A 25,062-nucleotide genomic window follows, 5' to 3' on the forward strand; every position below is an offset into this window, starting at 1 on the left:
AGTGCAGCAATCTCTTGTGTCAGGTGGAGGGGGATTCAGTGCAGCAATCTCTTGTGTCAGGTGGAGGTGGATTCAGTGCTGCAATCTCTTGTGTCAGGTGGATGGGGATTCAGTGCAGCAATCTCTTGTGTCAGGTGGAGGTGGATTCAGTGCAGCAATCTCTTGTGTCAGGTGGAGGTGGATTCAGTGCAGCAATCTCTTGTGTCAGGTGGAGGTGGATTCAGTGCAGCAATCTCTTGTGTCAGGCGGAGGGGGATTCAGTGCAGCAATCTCTTGTGTCAGGTAGAGGGGGATTCAGTGCAGCAATCTCTTGTGTCAGGTGGAGGGGGATTCAGTGCAGCAATCTCTTGTGTCAGGCGGAGGGGGATTCAGTGCAGCAATCTCTTGTGTCAGGTAGAGGGGGATTCAGTGCAGCAATCTCTTGTGTCAGGTGGAGGGGGATTCAGTGCAGCAATCTATTATGTCAGGTGGAGGTGGATTCAGTGCAGCAATCTCTTATGTCAGGTAGAGGGGGATTCAGTGCTGCAATCTCTTGTGTCAGGTGGAGGGGGATTCAGTGCTGCAATTTCTTGTGTCAGGTGGAGGGGGATTCAGTGCAGCAATCTATTATGTCAGGTGGAGGGGGATTCAGTGCAGCAATCTCTTGTGTCAGGTGGAGGGGGATTCAGTGCAGCAATCTCTTGTGTCAGGTGGAGGGGGATTCAGTTCAGCAATCTCTTGTGTCCGGTGGAGGTGGATTCAGTGCAGCAATCTATTATGTCAGGTGGAGGGGGATTCAGTGCAGCAATCTCCTGTGTCAGGTGGAGGGGGATTCAGTGCTGCAATCTCTTGTGTCAGGTGGAGGGGGATTCAGTGCTGCAATCTCTTGTGTCAGGTGGAGGGGGATTCAGTGCAACAATCTCTTGTGTCAGGTGGAGGGGGATTCAGTGCAGCAATCTCTTGTGTCAGGAGGAGGGGGATTCAGTGCAGCAATCTCTTGTGTCAGGTAGAGGGGGATTCAGTGCAGCAATCTCTTGTGTCAGGTGGAGGGGGATTCAGTGCAGCAATCTCTTGTGTCAGGCGGAGGGGGATTCAGTGCAGCAATCTCTTGTGTCAGGTAGAGGGGGATTCAGTGCAGCAATCTCTTGTGTCAGGTGGAGGGGGATTCAGTGCAGCAATCTATTATGTCAGGTGGAGGTGGATTCAGTGCAGCAATCTCTTATGTCAGGTAGAGGGGGATTCAGTGCTGCAATCTCTTGTGTCAGGTGGAGGGGGATTCAGTGCTGCAATTTCTTGTGTCAGGTGGAGGGGGATTCAGTGCAGCAATCTATTATGTCAGGTGGAGGGGGATTCAGTGCAGCAATCTCTTGTGTCAGGTGGAGGGGGATTCAGTGCAGCAATCTCTTGTGTCAGGTGGAGGGGGATTCAGTTCAGCAATCTCTTGTGTCCGGTGGAGGTGGATTCAGTGCAGCAATCTATTATGTCAGGTGGAGGGGGATTCAGTGCAGCAATCTCCTGTGTCAGGTGGAGGGGGATTCAGTGCTGCAATCTCTTGTGTCAGGTGGAGGGGGATTCAGTGCTGCAATCTCTTGTGTCAGGTGGAGGGGGATTCAGTGCTACAATCTCTTGTGTCAGGTGGAGGGGGATTCAGTGCAGCAATCTCTTGTGTCAGGAGGAGGTGGATTCAGTGCAGCAATCTATTATGTCAGGTGGAGGTGGATTCAGTGCAGCAATCTCCTTTGTCCGGTGGAGGTGGATTCAGTGCAGCAATCTCTTGTGTCCGGTGGAGGTGGATTCAGTGCAGCAATCTCCTGTGTCAGGTGGAGGGGGATTCAGTGCAGCAATCTCATGTTGTATAGCTGACATCTTGTTTGCTGTTGTATAATTTTGTTTTCCTCACAGTTGCAGCTCAGAAAATGCTGAGACACCAACCAGTGCACCATGTGACACCCTAAAATCCGATACCGTACCAGAGCCACCGAGCTGTCAATCACCTACTGTAGCCATGGCAACAAAAAGTTGTGACAGCACGTCAAGCCATGAGTTGCCCTCTGGCCCCAAGCCTAATGTAAGTATGGAGGCAGCCGTGCATGGTATAATCACCTCGCCAGTCATGTGACACTTCCTCCACGTCCGCCATCTTTTCCTTTTGCCAGCTGTGCCACTCTGCATCTCATCTTTATGTTGACCTCACAGTTCAAATTCATTTCTTGCCTCGATTTGCACAAAATACCAGCGCAGTGATAGATTGTGGTGATAATGCTGATGGTGGACTGCTGCGCCGTCTGATAAGGATGCGATGGTTACGGATCGGCTGCAGCAGTTGACCCCAGCAGTAGATTTGCAGGGTACGATGTAATTTCAGCAATGACATTCGGCCTCACATACAGAGACATGGGACGTCACGTCCTCAGATGTCAACCTCCATGCCGCATCACAAATCTGCAGCAGTAACAGAGAGTCGCCCACCTGCTCCCACCGACTGCGGCACTGGACAGTAACCGCGCCGCCGACCCCGCCGTGACAGCCGACAACTCACCAGAACAGCTGGGGGGGTGAAGTCACAGGAGTGGGCGAGCGGCCGCGTTAGTCACCTGCCTGTGATCCTCGTTAAATGCCTGCTTTGTTTTTCAGATCTGCAGCCCTGGGTGTCGGAGGTCCAGCTCAGACATGACTCATGAAGCCGGAGAGTCTGGAAAGGCCCAACGCGGGTGTCGCCTGCGCCCACACTTCAGTGACCCCATGCCCACTGACGCCGTGAAGAGGAAACAGTTAGAGCTGAAAATCGCAGCAGCTGCTCGTCACCATGCTCAGAAAAGGAGGCAGGACAGAGAGCACGGTACCTGAGGACCATGCAGAGGCATTCAGTGCTCAAGTGTCATGCGGAGCTGCATTTATAATTCTGCTGCTTTTCTGTTAGCTTTCATGCTCCCCTCCATACACTACACTGTGCTGTACTGCATTGTGTGGAGGTGATGTTTACACCAGAGTCAGCACAACCATCTGCACTAAATGTGCGCACGGTGGGCGCTCGCGGCCGAGCCATACAGTCTGACACTGCAGTGGTAAAGAGGAAGGCAGCAGAACTGTGCACGCAGCTCCGGATATGGCTGGATAGTTACACAGGGTGTTACCTAAAGGGGTCTTGTCAGGATCCAGCAGGCCCCATAATATGGATTACCTATCCTCAGGATCGGTCATCAATATCAGATCGGTGGAGGTCTGACACCCGGCACCCCCGCTGCTCAGCTGGTTGAAGAGATGGCCACGCTCCATGCCAGCGCAGCCTTCCCTTCATTGTTTACCTGCTCGCCGTCAACATCGGAGCAGTGATCAGTGTACTTCCATTCACTTCTATGGACGGCTCCTTCCTATACATTTTAATACTACAGAGCCGTCCATAGAAGTGAATGGAAGTACACTGATCACTGCTCCGATGTTGACGGCGAGCAGGTAAACAATGAAGGGAAGGCTGCGCTGGCATGGAGCGTGGCCATCTCTTCAACCAGCTGATGGGTGGGGGGTGTCAGACCCCCAACGATCTGATATTGATGACCGATCCTAGGTCATCAATATTAAAATCCCAGAAAAACCCTTTAATTGCAGATAAAAGAAGAAAGTTTGTAATTTACTTACCGTTTTGAAGAAGTTGGGTGGATCGGCTGCTTGGGAATCTGGTCACCAGGTTTCTGGACTATGGATGGGACGGCACTTCTGGTCTTCTGCTGTAGACGGGTACAGAATTATTCCTGCACATGGGATGTATTCAGGACAGCAGAAGTGACTTCCCGTCCACAGCCCAGGCCGGCAAAAGACGTGATGAAGGCAGAAGCTGGATGATCATGCCTGGTACTACAAATCGGCTTCTTTAAAAGGAATATCAGACAACGCGCATGGTGCAGCTTCTGGATAAAACAAAGGAGCCTTCAAATTGTGTGATGTCCCTCCCTCAGATAATAGTGCAGTTCTGCAGATATTGTGGACATTTTCTAGCACCTTGTGACACTCTTGTGAGAAGGTGTTGTGCACAAGAGTGTCACAAGGTGCTAGAAAATGTCCACAGTATCTGCAGAACTGCACCATTATCTGAGGGAGGGACATCGCTTTCTCTGATTTGATTTGGAATCCCTGACATGTCCCCGTGATCAATACACAGAGATTTTTTGGGAGAGATTGTCACTGTCCTTGCCCTACTCTATTACTAATTGTCTTCTTCTGTATTGCCCAGGAGCGGTTCTGATGAAGGCCAACACCACAACATCCTGCAGCTCCAACAAAGAAAGCACTTACGCCCCAGGTCGCTCCTACCGATCGCGGCATCGCTGGAGTAATATCAGCAGCCTGAGCACTGACAGTGGGATTGTTGGGGTCAACGATGAGAGGGATGAATGTGAAGGAAACACAAGACCCGTAAAGCCAGGAGAAGTGGAGAGGGTGGACAGTGGAATTGGAGATGCACTTTCCAGAAAGTGGAGAGCTCGAGTAGCAGAAGCTTCTCTAGAGGCATGGGAGGCGCACCGGCCATGCATAGACTGTGGGGAGAGCAATTTATCTATGGACTCAGAGAGCAGAGGCAAGAGGAGAGAGACACTGTGCATGAAGTGCGTCACCCGTAGGATGGAACGTAAAGAGGCTGTTTTGGAATTTGTCAACACGGAATCGAGCTACGGTGAGGATCTGCGTATAATAAAAGAGGAATTCTATGTCCCTATGCAGACGGCAGGACTGCTGACACGGGAACAGCTGGCTGTTGTGTTCAGCAACATTCAGGAGCTCATCGACCTCAACGAGAAGTTCCTGGAGGTTCTACAAGAGGAAATTGACCAAGCCTTTGACCAGGTAATAAAGACAACATGAGAAGAGAACTAAATACCGCAACAGATTAAGGGTATTCTTAGTTTCATTTTTTTCTGACGACCACCAATCCTAATTCACATAACTCCAGTTGCTAGTTTCCCCTGAATGCCTCAGCCCCACCACAGACAGAAAGAAAGTGAAACTTGACATAGATATAGCTGATCCATCAACATGAGCTGGCATCCCATGAACTTCCATCAACATCAGTACACTACCTTACATCCCATGAAATTCTGTCAGCATGAGGATACTTCCTGACATACCATGAACTTCCATCAACACCAGAACACCACATACGGTCCGGTGTTGTTCGCTGTGACACTTTTGCCGTGTATGCTGATTGCCTTGGGCAACGAGTAGTTTATGCAGCATGTGTGTGTACTGCTCCCTATATCCTGGTTCCTTCCCTGTCTGGTACTTGTGGGGTTAAGTTCCTGGCCTGGGTGTGGTCAATAGGTGCTATTTATCCTGTTGCTGAGGGCCAGGAGTTTTAGTTGTCCACCAGCCTTTGTTTGGTGCTGGAGCTATGATCCTGTCCTGGGTGTTCCTTCTGCCCAGTTCTTGAGGGTCACCTAGTGAGATATTGATGTCACCTTCCCTTCCTACTCTGTTTCTATGTGTGGTATGGTTAATGTTACGGGTTGGTGTTGTATGTCTAGTTGTTGTCCCATGTATGGTCTGTTTCTGGTGTGTATAGTCCTGCATGGATGCTAGACATTTCCCCTGTCTGTGCCTTCAGTGAGAGGGCTCTTGGGTTCCCTGGAGGGGGAACAACGAGTCAGTGTGCAGCTCTGCCTGAGGCCGCCATCCATCCTCTCCGCATGGGGGTCCAGGCAGTTACGGGTGTGCTGGGTTCTGTGTTTGTTGTTTGTTCTGTGTCCTGTATGGAGTTCGGGTTCCAGTACATATGCATGGGTTCCAGTAGTTGTTGGGTGGACTGCTGGTGTTTCTTCCAGCAGCTGCGGCAGGTAAGTGGCCTAGTATACTGGTGCTCTTGGTGCAGTTGTTGTTCTTGCCACTGGTTTCTTATCTGCCGTTCCAGTTTTCTACTCACTGTCATCTCTGTGTGTGTGTGTGTGTGTGTGTGTGTGTGTGTATTGGTGTTACTTTCATTGTAGGATGTTCTAGGGGTCAGGGTGACACTTACTAGAACACTTCTGAAAACTTGTTGTTAGATGTTCTAGGGGTCAGGTGGACCCGCATTAGAACATGACAGTAAGTTTTATCTTCCTCTTTCCTTTGTTTCTAGGCCTGAGGGAGATTCTGGTTCATCCTTCTGCTGGAGGAAACGGTCATCTCTAGTCCTGACACTATTATCAGGGTTCTACAGGGTGCGTTAGGGCCCTAGGTTCCGGTGTATGAACTTCTCTGCCATCGAGGCCTTTTCATACTTATAGTTAGTCAGGACTTGCATTAGGGTTGCTCTAGTACAGTGGTGGCGAACCTATGGCACCGGTGCAAGAGGCGGCACTCAGAGCCCTCTCTGTGGGCACCTGCACCCTGGAAAAAGTCTATGGTGTACCAATATGCCTTAGACTTTTCCTGGCATTCATCAGCACAGGACGCACTATGAACAGCACAGGCAGCGCACTGAATGTAGGCAGGATATTATAGCTAAATGATAAAGTATATGGAAGATATACTATAGTGGACTGTGTTCTTCAGGGTAAATTGTCATGTTGGCACTTTGTGATAAATAAGTGAGTTTCGGGTTGCAGTTTGGGCACTCGATCTCTAAAAGGTTCACCAGCACTGCTCTAGGAGGTGACCAGCTCCCTTTCCCCAGTGTCCAGGCCTAGTTTCTGTTCCTGCTTCCCATCGGTGTTCGGTGTGGAGTTTTCCCCCCACACCGCACCGTGACAATACCATGAACTTCCATCAACTCTGGTACACCACCTGACATCTTATGAACTTTCATTAACACTAGTACACCACCTGACATGCCATAACCTTCCATCAACAACAGAACACCACCTGACAACCCATAAACTTCCATAAACAACAGTACACCACCTTACATCCCATAAAGTTCCATAAACACCAGGATACTGCCTAATATTCCATGAACTGTCATCAACACCAGGACACCACTTGACATCTCATAAACTTCCATCGACACCAAGACACCAATTCAAATCCCATGAAGTTCCATTGACATGAGGACACTTCCTGATATACAATGAAATTCCATCAATACAAGTACATCGTCTGAGATATCATGAACTTCCATCCACACGAGGACACTTCGTGACATCTCATGAACTTCCATCAACATCAGGGCACCACCTAACTTCCCATGGACGTCCTTAAACATGAAGACACCACCTGACTTCCCATGAACTTCCATCACCACCAGAAGATTGCCTAATATTCCATGAACTTTTATCAACACCAGGACATTGCCTAACATAAACTTGATATCCCATGAACTTCCATCAATACACCGATGGAGATCCTATGAATTTCCAGCAACGCAAGGACACCGCCTGGCATCTCATGACCGTCCAATAACACCAGGATACCATCTGACATCTCATAAACCTCCATCAAGACCAGACCAGGACACCGCCTGACATCTCATGAACCTCCATCAAGACCAGGACACCACCTGACATCTCATGAACCATCAACACCAGGACACCACCTGATATTCCGTGAACTTTCATCAACACCAGGACACCGCCTGACATCTCATAAACCTCCAACAACACCAGGATACCATTTGATATCTCATGAACTTCCATCAATATGAGGACACTTCCTGACATCTCATTAAACTTCTATCAACACCAGGACATTGCATGGCATCTCATAAACTTCCATGAATATCATGACACTGCCTGACATCTCATGAACCTCCATCAACACCAGGACACCAACTGACATCTCATAAGCCATCAACACTAGGACACTACCTGACATCTAATGAACATCCATCCTCTCCACAATATTGATGGACATCTCAGGCTTCTTATAAATTACTACAGCCAAGGTTTCTTTCCCTTAGGATATAGTCAACTGCAGACAAGTGAAATACTAGCTCAGTCCCATGTATACAGTGCCCTGAAAAAAGTATTCACACCCCTTGATCTTTTCCCAAAAAAATTCACATTACACCCAAAAACTTAAATGTATTTTATTGGGATTTTATGTGATAGACCAACACAAAGTAGCAAGTATGTGTAAAGTGAAAAGAAAATAATACATGGTCTTCAACATTTTTAATAAATGCAAATCTGGAAAGTGTAGGGTGCATTTGTATTCAGCCCCCTGAGTCAATACTTTTAAGGATCACCTTTTGCTGCAATTCCAGCTGCAGTCTTTTGGGGTATGTGTCTACCAGCTTTGCAAATCTAGAGGCTGTTATTTTTGCCCATTTTCTTTTCAAAATAGCTCACGCTCATTTAGATTGAATGGAGAACGTCTGTGAACAGCGATTTTTAAGTCTTGCCATCTGAAAAGTCTTGTCTTCTTCTAACACATGAATATGCTTTGATTTAAACCATTCCATTGTAGTTTTGGCTCTATGTTTAGGGTTGTTGTCCTGCTGGAAGGTGAATTTCCCTCCTAGTCTCTAGTCTTTTTCAGCCTCTACCAGGTTTTCCTCCAGGATTACCATGTATTGAGCTGCATCCATCTTCCCTTCAAGTCTGACCAGCTTCCCTGTCCCTGCTAAAGAAAAGCCTCTTCACTACATGACTTATAGTTGTCCTGTGGACAGATTCTCCCACCTGAGCTGTGGATCTGTGCAGGTCCTCCAGAGTGACCATGGGCCTCTTGGCTTCTGCCCTAATTAGTGCTCTCTTTGCCAGTTGGACGGCCATGTCTTGGTAGGTTTGCAGTTGTGCCAATTTTGGATGATGGATTGAAAACCATTCCGTTCGGTTCCGTAAAAAACGAGAAAACCATTCTGTTTATGTGAGATGTTCAGAGCTTGGGATAATTTTTTATAACTTAACCCTGATGTACATTTTATTACAACTCTATCCCTGACCTGTGTGATATGTTCCTTGGTCTTCATGATGCTTTTTGATCACTAATGTTCACTAACAAACCTCTGAGGACTTTACAGAACATCTGGAGTTATACTGAGAAGACATTACACACAGGTGGAATCGATTTACTAATTAGGAGACTTCTGAAGGCAATTGGTCACACTGGATTTTATTTAGGGGTGTCAGAGTACAGGGGGCTGAATACGAATGCACACCAGACTTTTTGTTTTTTATTAATCTTTATTCCAACATTAAAATATACAATGAAAACATTACACCAAAATTAATTTACAAAAAACAAAACGGCTGCACACCATGATATATACAAACAATAGAGCTAAGAAATGGGGGCACCAAAATTAATTTAGACATTTTCAGAAACCATACCCCTCACCCACCCACGAATCCCACCCACACCCTGAGAGCAGAGAGGAAAGGGGGGAAAAAAAATCCTACTATCCTTTTAAAGTTCTCCATAAATATCTTCCACTTTCACCATAATCTTTGGTGGATTTGCATTTTGTTTACTTTGATATAACCAGCTTTCTCAATAGAGCTATAAAGATTCATCATATTCATCCACTCTCTAACAGTGGGCACATCTGATCTCATCCATCTTCTAGCCACTAATAAATGAGCCATAAAGAGGATTTATACACCATAATCTGATTCATTCTCGATATATTATGCAGAATTTCTCCCAACACACAAATAAAAATCGAAAAAGATAAATTAAGACCAAAAATGTCTCCAATCATTTCACTGAGACCCTGCCAAAATGGTTGTATTTTAGGGCAACACCACCACATATGAATAATATCTCCTTTAGAGTTTCCACGTCTTGGACATGTGTTTACAGCACTCGTTGAAAATTTTTGAAGCCAGGCGGGAGTCACATATAAACGGTGTAATATCATAAATTGAGTGACTCTATGCGCTGGGTTCCTTAAGCATTTACTTCCTTGCCAATATCTCCTCCATTGTTCCTGCATCTTTCCCCTTTATCTATAATTCCTCTTAATTTTTTATATAATATTGACACCAATTTATAATAACCTCTCCACTCTAAAATACTTGGCAGTGAGCCTACACTATTATTCACTAAACACTTAAAAAAATCGACCTGCTCCCATTTCATTAACAGTGCAAGATTGGACACAAGGCAATAAAGCTTCATATCCGGTACCTCCAACCATCCATATTCATAAGCCCTAGTAAACCAACTTAATTTTTTCCTCATTCTCTTGCCTGCCCACAAAAGATCATTAAACAATTTCTCAATTTCCTTAAAAATAGTTTTACCTAAACAAATAGGGCAGTTTCTAATGACATACAATAGTAGAGGTAGAAAAATCATTTTAATTAATCCTACCCCATCGGCCTTATTTATGGGTAGCTTATTCCAGATCTTTATCCTGTCTTTGATCTTACGAAACAGTGGGTCAAAATTCAGTTCTACAAATCTAGAAGCATCCTTTATTTCGAAGCCCAGATATCAGAAGTTGTCCTGGTGGCCCAGAATAGTTAACATTTCATCCACTACCTCAAGCTTATCACATAACAGTAAAAGTATTGATTTATTCCAATTGTTATACCCAAGAGACTTCCAAATTCCTCCATCATTGCCATCAACTGTTTTAAGGCCCCATTGGTATCACCAAGAAAAAAAAGAAAATCATCTGCATAAAGTGATATTTTATCCTCACTTCCCTTTACTCCAAATCCCTCAATACCTGCATTCTGTCTAATCTTGGCTGCCAATGGTTCCACCACCAGGGCAAAAAGCAAGGGAGAAAGAGGGCAACCCAGCCTCATACCCCTCTCCATGCAGAAATTCTCACAATTGACCATTAACAGATATGCGTGCTCTCGGATCGTTATAAATGATCTTCACTCATAACCAAAACAAAAGTAACCCAGGGTTTCCCACAAAAAGCCCCATTCCGCGCTATTGAAAGCTTTTGTCGCATCTAGAGACAGAATAGAGCAACCTTCAGCATAATCATTACCCACCCATTGAATATTAGCGAAAATTCTGAAAAGGTTTAAAGAAGTTGGTCTTTCCCGAATAAATCAGTTTCGGTCCTCATGCACCAAGTGCGTAATTTCCCCCTTCAGTCTCCTCGCCAATATTATAGCAAGGATCTTACAGTCGTTATTCATCATTGAGATAGGACCGTATAAACCCGGGTCCAGACTTTCCTTACCTTCCTTAGGAATTAAGATAATTGTTGCTTTTCCCGTTGAGGCAGGTAAGCATGCCAAGTTGTTGGAGTATAGAAAGACCTCCAACAGTCTACTTCCTCAAAACTCTCAATTTTAAATATAATTCTATGGGTAAACCATCTGGGCCCGCTGCTTTACCAGAGGGAGCATCCGCTATTGCAGCTAATACTTCACTCAATGAGATGGGACTATCTAATGCTTCCCGCTGACTGACACTTAGTTTTGGAATCTTAATATCCCACCAAAAGCATTTCAATCTGTTATAATCAATTTGAATATGCGTAGAGTACAGATCTTTATAGTATTCTCTAAACACATCCAATATTTTGTCTGGATCATTATATACTATGCCTCCTTTTTCTAGAATTGACGCAATATTTACCGCCCTTTCCATTTTGCTAATAATCCCGGACAAAAACTTTCCAGGCCTACCCCCTCCCAATATCTTCTAGTTTTAATAAATAAATCAACGTTCTGTGTCTTTTTTTTAAGAAAGTTATCAGATTTATGCCTCCAACCAAGCCTCTCTAGATTTCACAATTTTTTGAGTTAGCATTGTTTCCTACATTTTTATCAATATTAACTTTAAATCATCTTCCTTCTTCTTAAACTCTTTTTTTTTTATTCTATAACCTTTTTATTTAGTAGCCCTCACACATAAGCCTTTGCAGTGTCCCAGACCACATGAACCCCAGCAGAAACTTTATTTATCTCAAAAAAGGAAATCAACTCTCTTTTAAGATTGCTTTCCTGTCCCGCTAGGTTAAGCCTGATAGGATTAACCAAATAAGGTTTACAAGTACCATTGACAACTTCTAGCTTTGTATCTACCTTTATTAATACTGGGGAGGGGTCTGAGACACACCTTGGCCCATACGAGACCGCCACTTTACTCTGAAATGTCAATTGATTTCCAAAGACCAGGTCAATCCTAGAAAGAGACTCATGAGTTTTGCTATAACAAGAAAACTGTTTCACTATGGGATTATGGATCCTCCATATATCACACCAACCAAGTTCTTGGGGTAACTTCATTAATGGTGTCCGCCCCACCTTTTTAAACATATCTTTTTTGCTCAATCTATCCAAATCTTCATTCACTGTGCAATTGAAACCTCCCAGCAATAGCATTGGGCAATTTTGCTTATCCTGTAGAAAATCATACAGTTTAAGCAACACCTCATGTTTATAAGGTGGTGGGATATAAATTCCTGCCACCACCCATCTTATCCCCTCGAAGCATCCATACAGAAAGACATAGCGCCCCGCTGCATCGATCCTTCGAGAAATAATTGCGCATGGAATATCTTTAGGACTCAGTATACTAACCCCCTGCTATACCCACTGTAAGCAGAATGAAATTGATGAGCTATCCATTTCCTTTTAAACAAGCCCAACCTTTCTTTTAACATATGAGTCTCCTTTAAGCATACTATTGCTGGAAGATATCTACCTACCACACTAAACACAGCAAAGATTTTTTTACTTTCTCCCCCAAACCTGTAACGTTCCAAAATAAGACTTTAATCACGAATAACTTTTTTTTCCCTTTTTTGAACAATTTCCTTAAAAAAAAAATATATAATCTTTCCCCATTCCCCTCCGCCCCCCCCACTGGTGCGTCACTCCCATGTAGAGAATTCACACCCTACTTCTGATGCAAAGTCCACCTCTCCTCCCCATCTATTCCATTTACCCTCAATCACGTACATTGCCTTCTTCTACTATAGTAGCACATAGTACCACCAAATCCTAAACCCACAGTTTCCAACCACTTATTCACCTCCTGGGACGAAGAGAAAAATCTAGTTTGATCCTTATATACAATTTTGCAGGATACAACAGAGAGTAAGCTGTACCCGCCTGGCGGGTCTACATTTGACATCAATGTATTTCTCTCTCTCATTTTGAGTCATTTTGAGTCATCCGGACAGTGATACTTTTGAACCATGTATTTCCACTGACTCAAGTGATCTTATTTTACGCATAACAACCTCCTTATCCTTAAACGGTGTGATTTTTGCTATTACTGTTCTTGGATAGTTGCCCACTGCCTTTTTCATTGGTATCCTATATGCTCAACTGTAAATGAGTTAGAAGGATTCCCCCCCCCCCCCAACCATATCAATAATCCATTTTTGAATATTGTGTGCACAATTTGCACCCTCCGTTTTCTCAGGTATACCTATGACTAATATTTGATCTTCTATCCCTATCTTCCAACTCTGTAATTTTCTTACTAAGGGCCACTTTCTCCCCTTTCAGGCTCTTAAGATCTTTAACAACACCTGATATTTGATCTTCCAACTCGCTTACCCTTTGTTCTGCGCAGGTGACTCTTTCTCCAACCTTCTTGCAATCGTCTCTAACCAATTGCACTTAATCCTTTAATTCTCCTATTTGTCTCGTCATCATCTCCAGCACCAAGTTAGACTTAGACCCTGCCGACATAATGTCAGATAGTGTCGGAGAATCTACTGTACCGGTTGGAGATGTTACACCCCCTCAATGTCTTCCATGTCCTCACTACTTCCCACCAAATGTTTACTCTAAGGGTTAGATTTACTCTGTCTCTTATTCACTATACTAGGTGGAGCCTGTAGGAATCTGTCCAGTTTTCCTTCCCGATCGCTTTTTGTTCTCGTCACCTCTTGCCTAGGACAGGCGTACACACAAGACCTCCTCTGCTCCACCACTTTTTTCCTTATCATCCTTCTTTTTAATCATTGTTACCTCCAGACTGTTATCTCCCTCCACCCAAAAAATTTAAATTTGAATTCAATACAGCTCATCCCTAACAAAACCCTTCCTTCCTCATATAAGTGTAAACAAAAAACTAAATGAATCCATAAACCCTAATAACACGCAAACAATGGTTAGAAAATTACTTCATGAATATAAGTCAGTTTAGGCACGATAGAGATAAGTTCAAAGTTACGGTAGTATTCTTAAGACCAGGTAGTAATAGTAGGATTTCCAAAGGGTATTAGGTGCCCTTGGCCAATGGTTAGCAGTTAGTATATTCAGATGTTATACCATAATTATAAATGTGAGTACCCCAGTCAGGCATTAGTCCAGAGTTAGTCTTTTTAAGGAAAAAAGAAAATAAGGTTAACTCAAATTTTCATGCTCAGCCTTCAGGCAGAGGCCAAAGGAAGATACAAACAAACTCCAAAATATTCCAGCAAGGCACGACAAAGGAGTCCTTCAAACAGGGTTTACCTGGTTTTGAACAGTCAGAAAACCTTCAGAGTAAAGCATTTTAAATAGCTTCATGCAGTTAATAAAACAGGTGATTAGCTGTAAACGTGCAAAAAAAGAGTCAGCCACTCTCAGGGTTGTTGTCACTTTGAAATTAATTAAGCAGAAACCATTAGCTCTTCTTATATTCTGGAAATCTGCAGAGTTCAGCCAGCCAACATATAGCCCAAGCTCCAACTCCCACGAAACTCATCCTCCTTTGCATCCCAGGAAGATATATACTGTATATACACGGGCTTGCCTGCACTCCTTCGCCCAAGTCACACAACCTCCCCCCTTGTCAGGTGAATGAGAAATCAATTTCACCCAGGCGACCCCCCTCATCCGGACAATCCATCCATCTCCTCCGCTACAGTAAAGGATAAATCCCCGTTGTCCTCCAGATAGGAATTCTGCTCTCCTTACCACCTCCTAGTCGCCGCCAACAGTTCACCGAGGAGCGAAGCACAGCCGACAGCCTTCATCAGAGAAGCAGGCATACCATACAGGGACATCCGAGGCGGAGCTCTTCATCCGGACCTGGAGGCGCCAAAGGTTGAAGCAAGCGGAGGGCACGCCAAGCAGCGGCAAGCGCTTCAAACTAGCGCGCTCATCATAGAACAGGAAGGGGAGGTGAAGCTACAGCAGACGTGTTACGGCATCCATGTCATGCCGGCGCGCCGCCCCCGCACACCAGGACCACCTTTCGCTGCAATTCTAGCTGCAGTCTTTTGGGGTATGTTTTTGCCCCAATCTAAAGGCTGAAGTTTTTGCCCATTATTTTTTCAAAATAGCTCACACTCAGTTAGATTGAATGGAGAACGTCTGTGAACAGCGATTTTCAAGTCTTGCCATCTGAAAAGTCTTGTCTTCTTCTAACACATGAATATGCTTTGATCTAAACCATTCCACTGTAGCTTTGGCTCTATGTTTAGGGTTGTTGTCCTGCTGGAAGGTGAATTTCTGCCCCAGTCTCAAGTCTTTTTCAGCCTCTACCAGGTTTTCCTCCAGGATTACCCTGTATTGAGCTGCATCCATCTTCCATTCAAGTCTGACCATCTTCCCTGTCCCTGCTGAAGAAAAGCCTCTTCACTACACGACTAATAGTTGTCCTGTGGACAGATTCTCCCACCTGGGCTGTGGATCTCTGCAGCTCCTCCACAGTGACCACAGGCCTCTTGGCTGCTGCTCTAATTAGTGCTCTCTTTGCCTGAGCTGTCAGTTTAGGTGGACGGCCATGTCTTGGTAGGTTTGCAGTTGTGCCATACTCCTTCCAATGTTGTATGATGGATTAAAAAGTGCTCTGTGAGATGTTCAGAGCTTGGGATATTTTTTTATAACTTAACTCTGATGTACATTTCGCTACAACTTTATCCCTGACCTGTCTGGTGTGTTCCTTGGTCTTCATGATGCTTTTTGATCACTAATGTTTACTAACAAACCTCTGAGACCTTCACAGAACATTTGGAGTTATACTGAGAACACATTACACACAGGTGGACTTGATTTGCTAATTAGGAGACTTCTGAAAGGCAATTGGTCACACTGGATTTTATATAGGGGCATCAGACTACAGGGGGCTGAATACAAATGCACACCAGACTTTTCAGATTTTTATTTATTAAAAATATTGGAAATCATGTATCATTTTATCTTAACTTCATACACACTTGCAACTTTGTATTGGTCTATCACATATAATCCCAATAAAATACATTTAAGTGTGTGGGTGTAACATGAACACATGTGAAAAAGTTCAAGGGGTATAAATACTTTTTCAAGGTACTGTACATAGTCAGTCCCACTTTTAATAATACAGTCTAATCACATGGAATTTACAGTCTCTTGGAGAGCTTAATGGAATACATGGCTGTAATAGATCACCATAAACCTGCAATTCAGACCTCTGTATTTTGCACAATAAGATCCCGCTCGGACTATGAAGAAGCAACTTCTTACCCTCTCGCAATTCAGTACTTGACATATTTAGTCTTCTAGCTTCAGCAGGTTCGTGCTAAATTGTGCTTTGTTGCTGCCTGCAGGGGGACGATGACCTGATGACCATCTGCATTGGGGAGATCTTCCTGGAGTTTGTGAACATGCTTCCCTCATTCCAGACGTACTGTCTCCAACAACCAACCTCCATGGCGACACTGAACACTCTAGAGAAAGAGAAGGAGCTTCTCAGGTGGGCCAATATGGGACTATCAGATACAGAGGAGTCTGGAGGAGGAAAAACAAGTCTGGAGGATGGACAGAGGAGTCTGGAGGAAGACAGAGGAATCTGAGGAGGATAGGGGGGTCTGGAAGAGGACAGCAGAGTCTGGGAGAGGATAGAGGAGGATAGAAGAGTTTGGAAGAGGACAGAGGGGTCTGGAGGAGGACAGAGGAGTCAGGAGAAAGACAGAAGAATCTAGGGGAAGACAGAGGGGTCTAAAGGAGGGGACAGAGGAGCCTGCAGGAGCACAGAGGAGTCTGGAGTAAGGACAGAGATGTCTGGGGTAGGACAGCAGAGTCTGGACGGGGACTGGAAGTAGGACAGATAAAGGTCCATTTATATATTAGTTCAGCCGCAGGGTTGTCTCTGCTATTATGTTATTTTGCCCCCTATTGCTAATATAAGGGTACTGCAGCATCTGCCTTTAGTGGTAATAATCAGCTTTTTTACATGGAGGAGCATCTGAGGCTGGTGCTACAGCAGTGGATGTGAAGTAGAGTATTGTTAATCGTCTTGACCATATCTAAGTCTTCTTCATCTTCTCTTCCTTCCAGAATCTTCCTGAATGTCTCTCAGAATGATAATACTGCCCTGCGACGTATGAACCTACGATCCTTCCTCATGGCTCCCTTACAAAGGGCCACCAAGTACCCACTTCTGCTGAGCCGGATCCTCAAGAGCACAACCGAATTTCATCCCGATCACAGCAGCTTGTGGGAAGCCAAGAGCAGAATCGAATCACACTTAGAGCACATAAACATGAAGACCAGGCAAGAGGGGAATCCATGGACATTACGCTCCTTCCGCCGGGATAGCAGGAAGAACCGGGAAGTGACCAACATTGAGATGAGAGAGATGGCCATCAAGCAGGTGGGCTGGCCGAGAGAGGAGACGCGCTTTATTAAAGAGGGTCTTCTGCAGATGGCACAGCCTACAGACGGACAATGGGTAAAGAAAGGGTGCAAGGCTCTGAAGTTCCACCAGGTGCATGCACTACTGATGGTGAACGTGAAGAGAACATCCGATTCTGGCCTGGATGGCGGCTCTTCTGACAGAACAGTGAAAGATGCGGTTTTAGTGCTTATAAAAGACAAAAGCAATGGAAAATTTGTATTGCTCAGGGACCCCCTGAGACTGGCCCACTGTGTGGTGTCTACTGATCCGGACTGTGAAGATACCTTTGAGCTCCTGGAGGTCAGGAGGGAAGGGTTTGTTTTTCGGGACAGTGACAATTCCCGAACTCAGCACTGGTTCCAGCAGATGAAGATCTATTCCAGCGAGCTAGGATCCTGGAAGAAACGTCGTAATGCTCTCCCTAATATAATGATAAGCACAGCACAAAGCAGATCCTGAACCCAGAACCTATGGGGGACCAGAAACCAGAACCTATGGGGAGCTTGGTGCAGAAACTAGAACCTATGGGAAGCCCAGAAACAGGAACCTATGTGGAGGGGAGACCTAGAAACCAGAACCTGTGGGAGGGGGGACCAAGAAACTAGAATCTAAAGGGATGGTGTGTCCATAAACCAGAACCTATAGGGGGCCCAGAAACTACAACCTACGGGAGGGGAGACCCAGCAACCAGAACCTATAGGGAGGGGGAGTCCAGAAACCAGAACCTATGGGGGCCCAGAAACTGGGATCTATGGGGAAGAGGGCCAGAAACCAGAACCTATAGGGAGCCCAAAAAACAGAACCTATGGGAGGGAAGACTGAAACCATAACCTATGGGGAGCCCAGAAACCAGAACTCTTTGGAGGAAGGGTCCAGAAATCAGATACTATGGCCAGCCCAGAAATCAGAACCTTTGGGAGGGAAGACCCAGAAATCAGAACCTATAGGGAGAGGGAATGCAGAAACCAGAACCGATAGGGACCCCAGAAACCAGAACTTATAGGGGGCCCAGTAACAGGAACCTCTGGAGATTGGACTAGAAAGTGGAAACTATGGAGAGGGGGACCCAGAAACCAGAACCTATGGAAAAGAGAAGGCCCTGAAACCAGAACCTAAGAGAGGGGCCCAGAAACAGTAATCTTTGGAGAGGGGGGTGAAGAAACCAGAACCTATAAGGAAATGGGAGAACAGAAATCAGAACCTATGGGGGCATAGTAACCAGGACTTATGGGAAAGGGGGGCACAGATATCTGCACAAATGCAGCTGATCATCCTAGCACAGGTCCTGCACATATGGAGCTCAGCTGAATGTTCTATATGCGTCCCTCATCCTAGGCTCTAGCTGCAGCTGGCAGGTTGTGGTCATCCAGCTGTGGTCAGCAGGTCGTGGACATCTGGCTACGGTTGGCAGGTTGAGGCCATCCAGCTGTGGCTTCTGATGCAGAAGCACAATATAAAAAAATCCTTAGACCTCACAAGGTTCAGGAGAAATGTTTACTCATATTCTGGGTATTTGTGACGTAGTTCGCATGAACTTTGCATATTATTAATCAGGGGACTTTAGGATATGGCCTCCTCCATCTGTGATGTCTGTTTCATGGTGTTACATTCTACGCAATGTCATCTGTCAGTGGGCACAAAGAGAGATGTGGGGTAGGGGTGGGGGACCATGTGACATCATCATAGGTATCTAACCTCATTTCTTTATTTTACACTTATAGCGCTGGCATATTCTGCAGGGCTTTACAGACATTATCATCATCATGCTGTCCCCAGGAGCTCACAATCTAATTTACCGCTCAGTATGTCCTTGGATCACCAATTTCTGGAAACAGAAACACTTCGCCACTATGTGTTTCGGTGTCAGTCCACCACCTTCATCAGGCTTATGGCGGACCCCCACTGAAATGCGTAGTTGTTTTTATGTTTTTTAATCAATCCTACCTACCTGAAGTCCTCCGGTGCAGTGCACTGTTTTTTCTGCCGCTGGTGAAGTGTTCCTGTTTCCAGTCTTCTCGGGCTTCCTGCTGTGTCCGGTACCAGCGTAGCAGCCTGGTCCCCTGCCCCGTGGTAGGGCTCTACACTAGTGTTGTGCCTAGCCCTACACAACACCAGCGGGTAAGGTACCTCCCTCGGTGGCTTTATCCTTATCCCCTGAGGATAATACACAGGGAGCGCCCCCTCCTCTTTTTGTTATCACCAACATCTGACATCATCACTGTCTGACATCATCAGCATCTGACCTAATCAGTAGATGACATCATCACCGTCTGACCCCATCAGTAGATGACATCATCACTCTCTGACATCATCCAGCTGTAAATATTTATACACTGTCTTTTCCAGTACATTTCAGTGTTTGTTGGGTTTTCTGCACTTTCCGAGGTCACTTCGGCCTCTGCTGCGAAGGTTTCTGAAGGTGAAGCAGATTTCAGATTCATCTTGTGCATATAAATCTGTAAAATGCAAATGATGTGCAAAATCCAGCATCAGAAACTCTCGAAATAAAATCTCAGCAGCTTCGGCCGTGTGCGTCTGTTTTACTTTGCTAAGTGATTCTTGCAGATCGGCCATCCTGTTCTGCACTACTTCTGTGGCGCTCGGCTGCGTTCACACCTCCTGGAAATGCTGCAGATTTGGGATAAGGCATTTTTGGTAGGATGTGGCCCTCGTGCCCCGTTAGTTGTGGGGTCCCACCCCCGTAGAAGCAAAGATAAAATAAACGTAGGCACCCCTTCGGAACTGTGTGAAGTATCGCGTTGATTGTTATTTGGTTTTCATATGCAAGGCAACTTATTCGTGTACATGTGACGTTTCGGTCCTACATGGACCTTTTTCAAACACTGGATAACGAATTACAGAAGAATTCATAGAAGAATCAAAAGATTACAGAAAATAAAATATAGTATAACAACGTCTGTCTGTGCTATACTAGATATAACAATGGGGTGGCCTAGAATGGTGAACTGGAATGTTTTATAAGACGTATAAAGTCGTGTAGTAGGTCTAGTGTGAAGGACAAATTTAAGACGATGAACAACAATTAAGGGGGGCAATGTTTTCGAAAGAAATCGGGACCCAATAACCACTCGATCACTGGTAAGACTGAACCATTGGTGATTAACATCTCATCTCAAATACTAAGCCCAACGAAAACATCAGTGCTACGGAAAGGATAGTCCTTCTGTCCCACTTACCCTTTGACACGTTTCAATTTGAAATTGATCTGCAAAGGTTCTATAGGAATCTTAGACGTAAAGCCCATTTTTCAGATAATCCGACGTATACCACAACGGAACTGTTTCCCTCCTCCTAGATCAACCTTAAATCACTGGGACTTCGTTTAAAGAGCACCTTTATGCCCCCTAAATCCTCTCCGGGGGTGGAGGCATTCATCGCATTGGTCAATAAAGATACCGAATCACGTATATGTAAAATGAAAGGGGGCGATTATCGTGTATCCCCCATTCTCAGCAATGTGGAGAGGCAAGCACTCTCCACTCTAACCAAAAATCAGAACCTTATTATTAAGCCGGCAGATAAAGGAGGAGCGAGCGTTGTCACAGACCGAACGGACTATATTGCGGAGATTCGAAGCCAGTTAGATGACACCACCGTATACACTAAGCTCAATTACAATCCTACCACAACAATCACCAATAAAATCAAGACAACCCTCACACAACATCACATGAGGGGCACAATTAATGAACAATTAATGTCTTTCTTAACCCTTACCCCATTACTCCAGTTTTCTACATGCTACCCAAAATCCACAAGACTTTGGAGAAACCACCAGGACGACCTATAGTGGCATCCACAGATTCTATTCTATCCCCTCTATCTATCCTCTTAGAGAAGGCCTTGACTCCTCTTATAAAAAAAACACCAGGTCATTCCTTCTAGACACTGCAGCATTTCTCCAGTTGATAGGACGGATAGGTCCACTCTCTGAAACATCTTACCTGGTCACTTGGGACGTCCGTAGTCTCTACACATCTATAGAACATGATAAAGAGATTAGAGCCACCAAACTTTTACTGCAAGAGGCCGATGCACCAGAGGCACATATAGACTTCGACCTGGATCTTCTTACCTTGGTACTTAAAGAAAATCACTTTATGTTTGAGGATAAAAATTTTTACAGAATCAAGGGACCGCAATGGGCTCACATGTAGCGCCTCCATCTACAAATGCATATATGGCACGGGTAGAAATGGAGCATATCTATCCTAACCCTCTCTATATCTATCCTAACCTACTATTAACTAATATTTGGAAGAGAAAACCTTACACATATTTCATCAGTTCATCAATAATATATAGCTCCAATTCACTATACATCACGACCAACACTCAATTAGCTTTTTGGATACCTTAGTCCTCAGAAATTCTGATGGTACACTTACCACAGATCTATCTGGTAAACCAACAGACCGTAACAATCTCTTACGTTATGATAGCTGCCATTCCACCTCCACCAAATGTTCTCTTCCTAGATCTCAATTCCCAAGAGTCAACAGAATAGTCACCAATGAACAAATGAGAAATGAGAGAATACAGGAAATGACAGAAATTCCGTGCCAGAGGTTACCCCCAAACCATAATCCAAAAAGGCCTTTCTCCCACCATCAATTAACCAAAAAATCCCAGTAAAAGAATACCTTTTGTACATACCTTTCATCCCTACAAAATAACCAATATTATAAAACTTCATTGGAATATACTAGCCAGATCTCATCCCAAAATTGAGGAGTTCCAACCACCCATTCTTTCATGCACTCGACGCCCTAGGAACCTCCATGATCAACTGCTTAGGGCCGACATAGACTCTAATACAAAAAAATCAAGACAACAATTCCTAGGGACCACAAAGAAAGGCACCTTCCCCCGTCTACATTGTGCTCAATGTTCTGATATACAGAAGGGAGACAAGACATCCACACACAGGTAAAGAATACCCCATTAAAGGGAAAAGCCATCCCAAACCGCCAGCAGTACCTTCAAGTAGCCGGCAGTGAGTTTCTAATGATGATTTTCTTACTACATTCAGATGAGGCAGAAGTATGAAAAACGTTCTTTTATCCTCCGTCCGCGCTATTTTCCAGTCAGGCTTGAAGTCAAGGGGCCATTTCTGCAAGCGCTCCATTATTATACATCATCATATATCTCTTTATCCCTACATTATAGCACATTTAATTTCATAATAGATACATATAATAGCCCCCTTCTCTTTTCCAGTAGTTTTCCATTTATTTTTACCCATTTTTACACCACATGCCATAGCCACTTCCTGGTCAGAGGTGACATGTCCTGTCCACATAGTATTTAAATCCTATCCAGTGCAAACATAACCTAGGAGACCACATGGTGAGAAGTCATCTTTTTCCCTACCTCCGGCCCTTCACACAGACGCACTACACGACTTTATACGTCTTATAAAACATTCCAGTTCACCATTCTAGGCCATCCCATTGTTACATCCAGTATAGCACAGACAGACGTTGTTATACTATATTTTATTTTCTGTAATCTTTTGATTCTTCTATGAATTCTTCTGTAATTCGTTATCCAGTGTTTGAAAAAGGTCCATGTAGGACCGAAACGTCACATGTACACGAATAAGTTGCCTTGCATATGAAAACCAAATAACAATCAACACGATACTTCACGCAGTTCCTAAGGGGTGCCTACGTTTATTCTATCTTTGCTTCTACGGGGGTGGGACCCCACAACTAGAGCACCCAACTAACCGAGGGCCACATCGAGGGCCACATCCTACCAAAAATGCCTTATCCCAACACGATACTTCACGAAATTCCTTTGTTTGTGATAAGGCAATCTGTAGTGTAAAGTGACCTGCGGTACGAATTCTGCACGCACAGTCACACCTTCACAATCCATAAAGTGAAATCTGCAAGAAAATTAGCGCGAGGAAATGAAATTTACTGCAAAATCCGCAAAGGATCATTTTCATGAGAACGGATCCTGAAAAACAATCAGGATAAGGTTTCTGAGGAACCGCTCTGGAGGTTCTGAGGTCTTTTTACTAATCCGGCCTTGTTCACACAGCAGTTTTGGTGCAGTTTTCACAATCAGTCTTTCCTTTCCCACCTCCTCCACTGGTGTCCAGGTAAGAGTCCGGCCACACGGTCAGGTCTCCTGATGCAGATTTGGAAACCAGAATCAGAAGTGAATCCTAAAAGGAGAAAAGGTATAAGGGACGGAGACGACTTCTCCTCGGTTTTTTATTTAGTTCACTCCTGTTTTTAACTTCCAAAACTGCATCAGGAAACCTGACCGTGTGGCCGGAACCTAAAACTTCAAAATTCATATTTTTCCTCCCCTTTGAGTCTTGTAACGCAGCCGGCGCCATCTTCTTGCTTTGGTGGGTGCACGGCGGTCAGCGACTGTTATATTACATGGTAAGTAACTATATATTCTGCAACATGCTATCAGTATTGTAACACCTCGCTGATCCCAATACCTCTGATTGCTGTGCAGCTATAGAATGTGAGGCTGAATGTTATAGCGTTAGGACATCAGTGCGATGGATTCTGGGTCTTTACTGCGCTGCAGGAAGGATCTGCGACGTCTAAAAGGTTCACAGTGACTTCACCCTGACCAGAAGGCAGGGTAAAGCAGAGAGCGGGCAGAGGCTTTAATAGATCACCACAAAGCATCATTATACAGCTGCTCGGTGAGCGGCTCCGGCGTGGATCGAGGAGAGTAAAACTCGTGAGCACACATGACATGACACGCGGGGTTGTCCAGTTGTGGTCAAGCCTCCTCATTCCGAACATTGGAGGTGAACGCTTCATGTGATGGTATCCTGCAGCTGTGCAGGCTGAGGTAGGGGAAGGAAGCGCTGCTCCAAAAGCAAGATAATTTTTATATTCAGTATATATATACACACACACACACACAAAATATAGTTTTTTTTTCGTTGTGATATGTTGTTGTTAAATGCCCCAAATCATTGTATATCCCCCCCAGCAGGGGCAGTTTACTGATATTGCGGTAGAATCGTTCCGTTCTGTTCCATCTCATCCCGACACAAGATCTGCAAACAAAGAGAATGAAGATTCTCATCACAAAAAGGAAAACTCAGAAGCAGAATATCAAGTATAGGAAGTAAAGAAAAAAAACGTGGCACCAAAGCGGTCAGGATAATCAGCATAGTCAGCAAAAGGGTCCAAAAACAGAGCCCGGAAACCAGTGGCGTGCCTAGGGTGTTTGGCACCCGAGGCGGGTCCTTTCTCTGCCCCCCCCCCCATACTTAAAAAAAAAGGTACCCCGTCACAGTAGTATTGCCCTCATTGTACAATCTCCACAGTAGTTATACCCACATTGTGCCCTCTCACAGTAGTTATGGCCTCTCTGTGCCCCTTTCACAGTTGTAATGCCCTCTCTGTGCCCCCTTCATAGTAAAAATCCTCATTGTGTCCACTTTATAGTAATAATGCCCGCTGTGCCCCCTTCACAGTAATAATGCCCACTGTGCCCCCTTCACAGTAATAATGCCCACTGTGCCCCCTTCACAGTAATAATGCCCACTGTGCCCCCTTCACAGTAATAATGCCCACTGTGCCCCTTCACAGTAATAATGCCCACTGTGCCACCTTCACAGTAATAATGCCCACTGTGCCACCT

The 25,062-nt window shown here is 44.9% G+C and overlaps 1 protein-coding gene across 1 annotated transcript in view; it reads left to right on the plus strand.

Annotated features, from left to right (window-relative positions):
- The window catches only part of LOC122945245, a 33,996-nt gene extending 14,164 nt beyond the window's left edge, over positions 1–19,832 (plus strand). Inside the window, exons 3-7 of the mRNA XM_044304248.1 lie at positions 1,882–2,047; positions 2,614–2,818; positions 4,208–4,818; positions 16,340–16,485; positions 17,070–19,832. Of these exons, the coding sequence (XP_044160183.1) occupies positions 1,882–2,047; positions 2,614–2,818; positions 4,208–4,818; positions 16,340–16,485; positions 17,070–17,868 (1,927 nt within the window). The 3' untranslated portion in view covers positions 17,869–19,832. The remainder of the gene's footprint in view (positions 1–1,881; positions 2,048–2,613; positions 2,819–4,207; positions 4,819–16,339; positions 16,486–17,069) is intronic.
- Positions 19,833–25,062: the final 5,230 nt, after the last annotated feature.

The sequence above is a fragment of the Bufo gargarizans genome, chromosome 8 (assembly GCF_014858855.1).
Source record: "Bufo gargarizans isolate SCDJY-AF-19 chromosome 8, ASM1485885v1, whole genome shotgun sequence".
NCBI lineage: Eukaryota > Metazoa > Chordata > Amphibia > Anura > Bufonidae > Bufo > Bufo gargarizans.